At 50.6% G+C, this 10,000-nt stretch overlaps 5 protein-coding genes across 5 annotated transcripts in view; 3 read left to right on the top strand and 2 right to left on the bottom strand.

Moving 5' to 3' along the window:
• LOC125954839 (EARP-interacting protein homolog) overlaps window positions 1-42 on the top strand; it is a 1,322-nt gene extending 1,280 nt beyond the window's left edge. Inside the window, exon 3 of the mRNA XM_049685473.1 lies at window positions 1-42. This exon is cut by the window's left edge and continues 517 nt beyond it. Within this exon, the coding sequence (XP_049541430.1) occupies window positions 1-9 (9 nt within the window). The 3' untranslated portion in view covers window positions 10-42.
• LOC125954789 (splicing factor 3B subunit 2) lies at window positions 31-3,443 on the bottom strand. The gene is made up of 2 exons (XM_049685390.1): window positions 3,292-3,443; window positions 31-3,228 (listed from the first exon to the last, which is right to left on the bottom strand). Exons 1-2 carry the CDS (start codon window positions 3,310-3,312, stop codon window positions 505-507), a joined length of 2,745 nt encoding a protein of 914 aa, XP_049541347.1. The 5' UTR covers window positions 3,313-3,443; the 3' UTR covers window positions 31-504.
• A 407-nt stretch (window positions 3,444-3,850) lies between these two features.
• On the top strand, window positions 3,851-5,996 carry LOC125954837 (innexin inx2). The gene is made up of 3 exons (XM_049685471.1): window positions 3,851-4,362; window positions 4,451-4,642; window positions 4,731-5,996. The coding sequence occupies exons 1-3, from the start codon at window positions 4,113-4,115 to the stop codon at window positions 5,456-5,458; spliced, it is 1,170 nt and encodes a 389-aa protein (XP_049541428.1). The 5' UTR covers window positions 3,851-4,112; the 3' UTR covers window positions 5,459-5,996.
• Window positions 5,997-6,168: 172 nt separating this feature from the next.
• Window positions 6,169-8,875, bottom strand: LOC125954791 (uncharacterized). Its single transcript, XM_049685395.1, has 2 exons — window positions 8,729-8,875; window positions 6,169-8,636 (listed from the first exon to the last, which is right to left on the bottom strand). Exon 2 carries the CDS (start codon window positions 8,630-8,632, stop codon window positions 6,332-6,334), a length of 2,301 nt encoding a protein of 766 aa, XP_049541352.1. The 5' UTR covers window positions 8,633-8,636; window positions 8,729-8,875; the 3' UTR covers window positions 6,169-6,331.
• A 260-nt stretch (window positions 8,876-9,135) lies between these two features.
• Window positions 9,136-10,000, top strand: part of LOC125954810 (EP300-interacting inhibitor of differentiation 3-like) — a 1,954-nt gene continuing 1,089 nt past the window's right edge. The window contains exon 1 of the mRNA XM_049685423.1: window positions 9,136-10,000. This exon is cut by the window's right edge and continues 76 nt beyond it. Within this exon, the coding sequence (XP_049541380.1) occupies window positions 9,173-10,000 (828 nt within the window). The 5' untranslated portion in view covers window positions 9,136-9,172.

Raw genomic sequence — 10,000 nt, 5'->3', positions numbered from 1 at the left:
CTGTTGTAAGCGAGAACTAGTATTCGTTGCTACTGGGCGGTAAATGTTTATTGGACATATGGACACAGAACTGAGAGTAAGTCATTCCTTAAATTAATAAACCAGCAACACGGAAGTAATCGTCGTAGTAGCCTGCATTTCTCATGGGCAATACTTTTCCAAGTTTCATAGTCGCAGGAGACATGGATGAATGGCGGATCAACCAGTTTTTGTTAAATCGCTGCAACAGTTGCATCGTTCGTTGATTTACCGTCGCCGAAATTTGCAGGAAGAGTGTCTGGCCGGACGAAATGGGACTGAAACTGTAGCGATTTTTTTTTTACTCTTTTAGTATATTTCCTGGTTAGTAAGTGAATGATTTGTAGAAAATCCCTCGCCCTCCTGCTGCTGCTGTTGTTGCTACCGCGCCCAGATCGATTCTTCGAAAGCCGGAAAAATGAAAACTGGAAATACGCTGAAGAAGCCCCCGATAGCGACGTCCCGGAGATGGTATGATCGGTTCGGTTAGAACTTGAACTCCTTGTACTTTTTCGACTGTTTGCTGGTTGTGTCGGTCTGTTGCCGTTTTCGTTTTGATTTTTGGCGCGCCACGTGTTCCGCCAGCATATCGGAGAGGTCTTCCTTCTGCAGGTGACTCTGCTGTTCGCGCATCTGCTGCTCGTAGCGCTGAGCCATTGCCTCGTTATCCAAGTCCAGTTCGGAGGGATCGAGCGCCAGTTCGACCATACCCTCCCGATCCACACCACCACCGCCACCGCGACGCCCTGCACCGGCTGCGGTACCTGCCCCACCACCAGCCGGTCCCGCACCACCGCCGGCCGCTCCGATGTCGTACACGTGCGTAGATGCCATCATCGCTCCACCGATCCGTTCATTACGCTTCTCGGGCAGCACGTGATACAGTACCGGTGTTTCGTTATCTTCCATTTCACTTTCAATCTTCTTCTTGCGAAGCTCGATCGTGTCCGGCGTCTCCATGCCGGCCGGCACACCGCTCGTAAGGCCAGACGGTGTCACGAGACCCTCGGCCGGCGTTACCAAACCACTTTCGTCCGGTTGAGCAGTCAGATCTTCACCCTCATCCTCCTCCTCCTCGGATGATTCCTCGGACTCCGACTCCAACTCTCCCCAAACGGTGCGATCGATCTCCTCCTCACCCATTCCACCCTCTCCGTCCAAACCGGCCATTCCGAACACATCGCCGTACAGCGGCTTTCCACTCTCGTCGACCGGTGGTTTACCCCAGCCTCCCGCATGGTATCCGAACGAACAGCCCTCCGGAATGGGTGCATTGAGTCCGGGTATCTTAAGGTTCGGATAGCTCGGCGGTGGTCCGTAGCGTTGCTGAGCGATTAACCATGGGGGCGGAATCTTGTGACAGGCCGGCCCGATCGGCATACCCAAAGCGATGCGGAGCTCCTCCGAAAGATCGCCCGGTTTCTTCTCCTTCAGCCGCGTCTCGAACTCTTTGCCCTCGTAGTACAGATCACCGTGGATCGTCATGCGTGGTTTGGTCTGCCACTTGAAGAAGGCATCGTGCAGCTTTTGATAGTCGATGTCGATCTTGCCCATCTTCGGCCGAGCCCGTTCGCGCATCTTTGCCTTCAGTGTCTTTGCCTCGTCCTTCTCCTGCAGCGACGCTCTCATTTCCATAATACCCGTCTTCTTGATGAACGCGGGCAGATCGAACGGTGGTTTCTCGATACCGCGCTTGCCTTGGAGATACTTTCGCTTGAAGCACCAGTGGCGCGGCACTTGTACCGTATTCCGGTGGCTCTTCAACTGCACCAGCAGCTTCGGATCGCGAGCCGTCACGTCGTGCATCTCCACCACATCCGGGCGGGACACGAGTTGCTTCAGCTCGGCGACACTCAGTCGGGTCAGTTTCTTTAGTTTGCGCTTGGAAATCTTATCCCGATCATCCTTATCATCGGCCCCGGCCAGCATCTCGTCCTCTTCCTCGTCCAGCTTCTCGCTCAGTGCGGCCTTTTCCGTTGCCGCCTTCATACTGTCCGCCTCTTCTCCCGTCCGGATCGTATCTTTCGGTTTCGTATCGAGCTTGAAGATCTCAAACACGCGATAGAACTGCCGGTACAGTGGACCCAGATCCGCGATCGTGATCTTCTCCGGTACGTACTCAATCTCGACGTCATCTACCGATACCAGTTCGCTGCCATTCTCCGGTGCCTTCGCTTTCGACGTTTTTCGTCGGCTTCCGACAAACTTCGGAGCCGCTTTGCCTTCCTTCTCTTTGCCATTCTCCTGATGTTCCTCGTGGTCATCACCATTTTGGTTCACGTCTTCGTCCGGTTCTCCGTTTTGTTGTTCTTTATCGTTGCCACAATGCGGATCCTCTTCATCGTTTGGCGATTTACCGTTGGATTCTCCTTCCTCACCATTCTCTTCATCACCGCCGTCTTCTGCCGGATATTCGTTTGTTTCATCATCACGCTCGTCTCCATTGGCCTGTTGTTCCACCAATGCGTTCTCCCTGCCATCATCCTCGCCATTGTTGTCCTGCTGATCCGCAGTCACCGTCGCCGCTGCCACCGTGTGCTGTGGTTGCTTTGTTTCTCCTGCCAGCTGCTCCCGAATACGTTCTTCGTGCGCCTTTTGCATCTGCTCTCGGCGTGCCCTACGATTTTCCTTCTTTCGTTTCTTCTTGCGACGGTTCTTGTCCTGTTTTCCTTCGACCGCGGTCATCTTGGGGCCGTGCACGTCACTATCGCCCTCGTCACCGGCCAGGAGGGGCTCGTTTGCCATATCATCTTCCGACTCGATACCGTCCGCCTCCAGGTACGAGCTCACTGGGGCACCATCAGCACGGCCGCCACTACCACCGCCACTAGCCGGTTGTGGTGATCCTTGGTGGTCACCGAGTTCCTGCACCCGAATCGTTGTCAGCGCAAGCACGTCCTCCAAAGCTTTCGGCAACACCAGTTCTGCCGGTTTCTTCAGCAGTAACTCATCTGATTCGGGACTGTCCACTTGAAGTGACATCAGTGAGGGCGGCTGCAAAGATAGCTGCTGCTGCTGTTGCTGTTGTCCATCTTCATCGTTTGATCCTTCATCGGCAAACGGTTCTTCCATTTCCATTTCCGCCTGTTGTTGCAGATACTCCTGTTCTTCCTGGCCCGTAAGTGGTACCTCTTCACTGGACCATCCGGTGAGCGGATCGGGCATTATCATCCCGGTAAGCAGCATCTCGGAAGATGCCGAATCCGTATGCTACAACACAAAAAGGAGGGTGACACTTATTGATGTTCAAACGAAGATTTCTCCCGGACTTACCTCCTGCTGGTCGTTGTCCATGTTGGCCCGCCGATTCTCACAATCACCGTTACCAGCTGAACAATGCACTTCTTTTCGTACAACACCCCGAAAATATCGGTCTAGCGCGTTATCGACCGCAAGAAAAGGGGATTTTGAGTTGTTTGTAGATTGCGGCCCCGCGCGTCTGACATTCGTTCCGAGGCTGCTTTCACGCACACACATCGCAGCACCCTTTGGGAACGCTGCGTACTTAGGAGATCAGATTTTTAATTAACAGTTTCTTTTCCGATCGATTCTTGGAATTTACGGGATACATTTTGGAACGGGTTTTTTTCTTTAGTGAAAGTTGGCGGCACCTTTTATAAAATTTGCCCAGTTTCGGAATTTAGCTAGCAATCTTAAAATAATAGCACCTTTTTAAGATAACCAAGCACGATAGTGCCCATTAAACGCAAATTTACGGTAGAATGAAGGAGTAAAGTATTAGTTGCATCATCTTCCATTCAAAATTGATTTCTGAGCAAAACGTCCGCGGTTGTACGATTAGCGCTGTTGCCGTTATTATTTCCAGAAATCGTGAAGGAGCCATCTTTTTTCTGGCTCTTCGCCGAAATACACTCGCCTGCAGCGAGACAAAGAAACGCCTGCTACGATCGCGGTAACTTCCATCGACCGCGCATATTACTAGCCGGTCGCGTTCCGTGAAAAGTCGTTTACACCCAAGCCAAAACCAGAGCAACAATTTGCGTATCGGACAAACCTGTGGAGCGTGTGTCGAGTCGAGAAAACTTTGGAAAATTGTACCATCCTACGTAGTGTGGACTGTATAATAATCGAAAATGTTGGAACTCGTGCGCCCGTTGCGGGGCATTTTGCAGATAAAAGCGGTCAACACGACCGATCTCGTCTGGCGTTTGCACTGCCGGGTGACCGTTTATCTGCTGCTATTCGCGGCCCTGCTGCTTTCCGCACGCCAATACTTTGGCAATCCGATCGACTGCGTTGCCGGATCCGGTGATGTCGCCATTTCGACGATGAACGATTTCTGCTGGATCATGGGAACCTACATCAGCAAGGATCCCAACTTTGGTAAGGATAATATGGTGGCGTCGAGCGGCGCCCGGCGAACACCGAAAAGTGAGGTTATGACCATCCATTTCTAATCTGCACGGGGTAGTGCTGGAGAGCACGGATTTGGTGAAGATCAACGCCAAAATCGGACACATTCCGGAGGAGGAGCGCTCCTACCAGAAGTACTATCAGTGGGTCGTGTTCATACTGGCGTTCCAGGCCTGCCTGCTGACCCTGCCCAATGTGCTGTGGAAGATCTGGGAGGGTGGCCGTCTGGAGGCGCTATGCGAAGGACTAAGTATGTCAAGATCATGGAAATGGTCATCTGCTTGGATCGTTTTTCGTAAATTTCTTTCTCGTCTCTTTCTGTTTCTTCCACTCCCTAGCGACGCCCATACTGCCGGAGCAGTGGAAGCAATCGAGCAAGAAAAAACTGATCCGCTACCTCACGACGGAGTGTAGAACGCACCATCGGGGTTACATGTACCGTTACTGCTTCTGCACGATGCTCAACTTTGCGAATGTACTGGCAAACATCCTGCTGATGAATACGCTGTTCTCCGGCTTCTGGATGAACTACCATCCTGCCATGATGGCGCTGCTGTCGTTTGACTTTCCCTCTTGGAATCGCTACAACTCGCAGGTATTTCCAAAGCTTGCCAAGTGCGACTTTCATTTCGTGGGACCGAGCGGTTCAAAGCAGAATCGAGATGGGCTGTGCCTGTTGCCGCTGAACGTGGTGAACGAGAAGATATTTGCCTTCCTGTGGCTGTGGTTTGGTATTCTTGGCGTCATTTCGGCCCTTAATCTGCTCTTCTGGTGTGCGCTGCTTTGCAGCAAGGGTATCCGCGCCTGGTTGCTGCGCCTACAAATGCAACCGATCCGTTCGGTGGTCGTCAGCAATGCACTGCGCGGCGAATGTATCGGCAAATGGTTTCTGCTGTTGCAGCTGTGCCGCAATCTGAACCCACTTGTTAGCCGTGACATTATGTTTTGCATCTCGAAGAAACGACACCCCGAGAGTCTTTACTCCAAACCAAAGAGCATGATGATGACCGCCGATTTCTATCAGGACCAAGATGGAGATCTAGAGATAGGCGAGGTTAATGTTTAGTGACGGGAGTGATAGCATGAGGCTGGTCTTCCGAAAGCGAGCAAAGAGTTGCTCGTTGGCATTTATCTTTAACGGAAACATTCCCTTTCCTATGTGTAGTGTAACCCTCCGGATATGACCTACACGTATGCATTGTCGAACGAAAGCTATCGATGCGACGGGTAGTAGTACAGCATCAGAGATCACACATATTGAATGTGCCGAAATGAATTGAATTAAATATGAGATTGAACATGTTCTTTAGGAAAACGGAGGAAATGGGATTGATAAGACTAGGACGTTGATTGAAAGCAGCCAGTGTGCGCTCGAAGCTATGGATTTGCTCATTATCGAATGCAAATGAAGTTGAACTTAACCGTCTGCTGAAATGAAGGAGCGACTAGATGATGTGTGCTGCTTGTTTGGACCTTTTTTGATTGTTAAATTTCGACGCAGCATCCATCGGCTCCTTCTGGCTACCGTACCTTGACGGCGATAGTACCAAGACCCCAGGAAACGGTCTGTTGAATGAATTGTATGTTACCAATGTGTGTTCAAGTACGAGTGATTTTGAACTAAGTAATAAAGTAATATCGCAGAAGATATTCTACATCAAAACGAGTGTGTAGAAAGAGATGATATTGGATTACGTGAATCGAGCGTTACGACTTAGAGCAAACTGTCAGTTTTGTGAGTTATAGTTGCACAAGAAATAAGAACATTTTTTATACAATATCAAAAAAGGATATATTTTATTGAATTCCGAAATATATTACTGCCATAATCCTATCAGCGTTTAACATCAACGGGTACACCTTTCATCTTAATAACAGCATCAATCAATTTCATTGCCGCGCTAAAAACAACAAAAAAATACCGAAGCTCGGTGGCAGGTTAGTGTTTCTTCGTCTGTACCATGACCACACCCATACGATGTCCGGACTTGCTCAACGGCACTTCTTCCTTGCCGACCAGCAGAATCACTAGCAGCCCGTTAAGCGAAAGTGCAGTGTAAAGCTGGTTAATCCAACCGTCCACCTGTTTTGCCATGGCAACTCTTTCCTCGGCCGCAGTCGGCGGTGACAATTTGACGTAGGACAGGTTGAAATCGTACTGCAAACAATCGGCTGCCGTCTGGTCGATCGTTTCCTGAGCTGTCTCTTTGCGAATGAAGGAAAGCTGCTGCTGCGGTTTGGTAGACGAGGTGACTGCATTTCGTAAGGCGTTCCCGAAGTAGGCTTCAAAGTTGCCCAACTCGCCATCGTTGGTGACTATGGTGGACCGTTTGTTGCGCTTCTTGGCGTGCGCAAACAGTGTTGAGGTAATTTGCTGGTGCAGCTTATTGGTTTCCTCTGCCCTATCATTACCACCAGTGTCACCATCGCCGTTATTGTTGCCTTCACTGACCATCTCCTTGTTCTTAGTCGCTGTCGCACTGTTGGGTGTTGGTTGTAGCTGCTGTTTATCGATTTGCATGAGCGTTTCGGGTTCGGCAATGCCTACTCGGCTACCCTTATCGGCGGTGACGAGACTGAAGTAGTTTTGCCGATCTAGTAACCACCGGTCACCGTAGTAGAGGTTCTTCGACAGCTTCTGCTTTACCAGGGCTAAGCAGGCGCTGCAATCTTCGATCGGATTGTGACCATCGGTACCGCACTGGATGTTACGCTCGAGGAACTTTTTCGATAGGACTTGAAGCTTCGTCTTGGTCGCTGGATTACCGGTTACATTGAACACAATGCTCGTATCGATCACATACGGGTGCATCATTTGCATCGCATCGAGATCGCTGTTGAGCGATTGGCCGATCAAGATTGCATCCGGTGGTAATAGCGCTCGTATATCTCGCTGCACATCCGCAAGCCGCGTCGTAACAGAACGTAACATTTCCTCCGTAATACCCGAAAACCGAGTCCGATAATCGGTGATCCGTTTGAATGGTTTCACCAACTTATCGTACACCGGCGTGCCCTCTTCATTGACCACAGAGATACGGGTCAATACGGAGCTGCCATCGGCCGTCCCGCACATTTCACAATCGATCCCGAACATGGGCGACCAGGGTGTGACGGGTTTGTACATGTCGCTAGTCGTCACATAATCCTTGTACATGTGCTGAAGTGTGCCCGTGAGCGGGAGCGGGAAACCCTCATTGATCATCTGGATGGGCGAAAGTAGCAGAAGGGTACGCGGGAACGCATCTCCGGGTGGTAGTTTCAAATCGCTGTAGTCTGTACCCTTGGTCAATAACTGCGATGTCTGGGCAATGTTGGAAAAAATGCTCTTCTGGATAAGCATCTGATCTTTGCAGGATTTCATTGCCGCCTCCAACGATCCATATTCGGCCACCAGAATATCGCGGTGCACATCGCTCAACGGAACACAGGCTATCTCTTCGATGATCTTCGCCGCTGGACAGACGACCTGCAGTACGGTTTGCGCGTTGAAGATGGATTTCGAGCTTCGCGGCATATGCTCACGCAGCGAAACATAGTCCTCGCACGAGAACCCTTCCACAATCAGCGCCGTCGTGTGCGTGAGGCGAAGGCTCTTTTGTATTGTTAGCCAGCGTGGCGTCGTCGGAGAATCGGTACGTAGCAGGGTGTGCATAAGCAGCGCCTGGATATCATCGAGCAGCAGCGGAATACGATTGTCTTTCGGTTTGCGATCCAACAGTGCATCCTCGCCGACCGGCCGGAGCGAAATAGTTGGTGAGTAGCGCATAGCTTTCTTCTGATTCACGTACGCTTTAAGGGCTCGGTACTCGTCTTGTTGATCCACTTCACCCGTCTGCCTATTCTTATCTTCCGACTGCTTCTTTCGCTTTTTCTCTCCCGTCTCACGTTCCTGCTCGTTGCGTCCTCCGTTCGCGTTCGCTTCTTCCTCCGGGACAATGTCAAACGCGGTATGATGTTGTGCTAAAATGGTCCTCAGTTTCTCGCCGTTACACTCGGATGTAGCTTGCTGGTCGAAGGCAGTGCAACGAGTATCACCGTCGCCGTCCACTGATGGAGGTAACAATCTGTTGTGCTTTCCGATGCGCTGCTGTTCGTTGAGCATCATCACCGCAGACAGGGCCAGCAGTTTACGCTTCTTCCGCTCCTGTCGTAGCTCTTTTTTACTCTTTAGCACTCCGCCACTGCTGCCATCGCTAGAACTGGTGCTGACCGAGGCCTCCGGGCGATGCTGAAACATTGATCTGCGGACGACAAAGTAAACACAAGCGAAGATTGTAGCATGCAACGTGATCTACAACATTTCTTGCTGACCCAGCAAAAGCGGCCCACTTACCCCTGGGTCTTCCACTCGTGTTCTTTTCTCTTGATCGAAAGAATTTGGCTTTTGGTCTCAGAAGCACATGCCGCAGGGTTTTGTGTTTCGAGGCGAGGTCAACAATTTGCTGCCCGCACACTACGGATCGGTCGAGTGCGTTTATGGTTAGGGGTCGAATTCGTACGGTCATTGAACTCCATTTCCGCTGCACTCGAAGCGGATGTTTTCATACATTACCTTGTGGAAACCGCCATTTAGCGAAAAAGTTAGTGGAAAAAGGAATTTTCTGAGTAGCGGTCTTGAAGGTTTGCGCGAAATCAGTTCTCAACGACTGCTGGGTGCTGGGGGTATAAACGATTGTGTTGAATCAAAGCAAACTGTCAAAGGGGTTTGCGGCGGTTGAAAACAAACCAAGCCAAGGAAAATCCTTCCAAGAGTGTTCATGTCCCAAAACAAAAGATAATGGAAAATATCGAGGATAAAGCGAAGCTGCTGGCAGCATATCGTATACTCAATAAACAGCTGGCGGAAAGCAACACCCAACTGAAAAGAGGTTTGGCCACATCAGAATTGCGTATTAACGAAATAAACTGTTTGGTGCTGCAAACTCGGAAAGAGAATCAATTCCTGCGGAGTGCTACGAGAAAATTAAAGGAACAGCTACAGATGATCACACGGGTTATGCGGACGGTGGAGAACTATGCCGAAACAATCACCAGCAGAATTAATCATCAGGATCAGGAGCAAGAAGGCTATGAGCAGCTGCGCCAACCTGTAGCACCGGCTGTGTACGAAAGGAAGCGTGCGGCACAACTCGATTTCGTAGATGATGCTGTCATACAGGAAGAGGAGCCGGAAGGGCATGAAAACGATGCTTCTAACCCTCACGACCGCAGCTCAAATCCAGTGACTCGGAGTGGCTATTATGACGACGTTGCAGTCCATGAGGATGAAGATACAATCCACGAAGCAGTGGAAGAAGGCGAGAAGCCGGATGAGCAGGACGAGGAGGACGAGGAGGATGAGGATGAGGAGGAAGAGGAGGAGGATGAAGATGGTGATGACGAGGATAGTGAGCCCAATGTGACCATTGAACTACCGGCAGCGTACGCTCATCTCGCTGCCCAGAGTCCGTTAGTGCTCCGCCTGAAGCGCAAGTCTAGAAGGGGCAGTTTCAACGAATCATTTGAAACCATTGATCGCGACCGTGTGTTCAAGCTAAGTCGTCATAGCCAGAGTCAGCGCGAGAGTAACGCTGGATTGTCTCCAAACCACAGTAACAACAACAAT

The sequence above is a fragment of the Anopheles darlingi genome, chromosome 3 (assembly GCF_943734745.1).
Source record: "Anopheles darlingi chromosome 3, idAnoDarlMG_H_01, whole genome shotgun sequence".
Lineage (NCBI taxonomy): Eukaryota > Metazoa > Arthropoda > Insecta > Diptera > Culicidae > Anopheles > Anopheles darlingi.
This window is presented reverse-complemented; position numbering and strand designations above follow the sequence as displayed.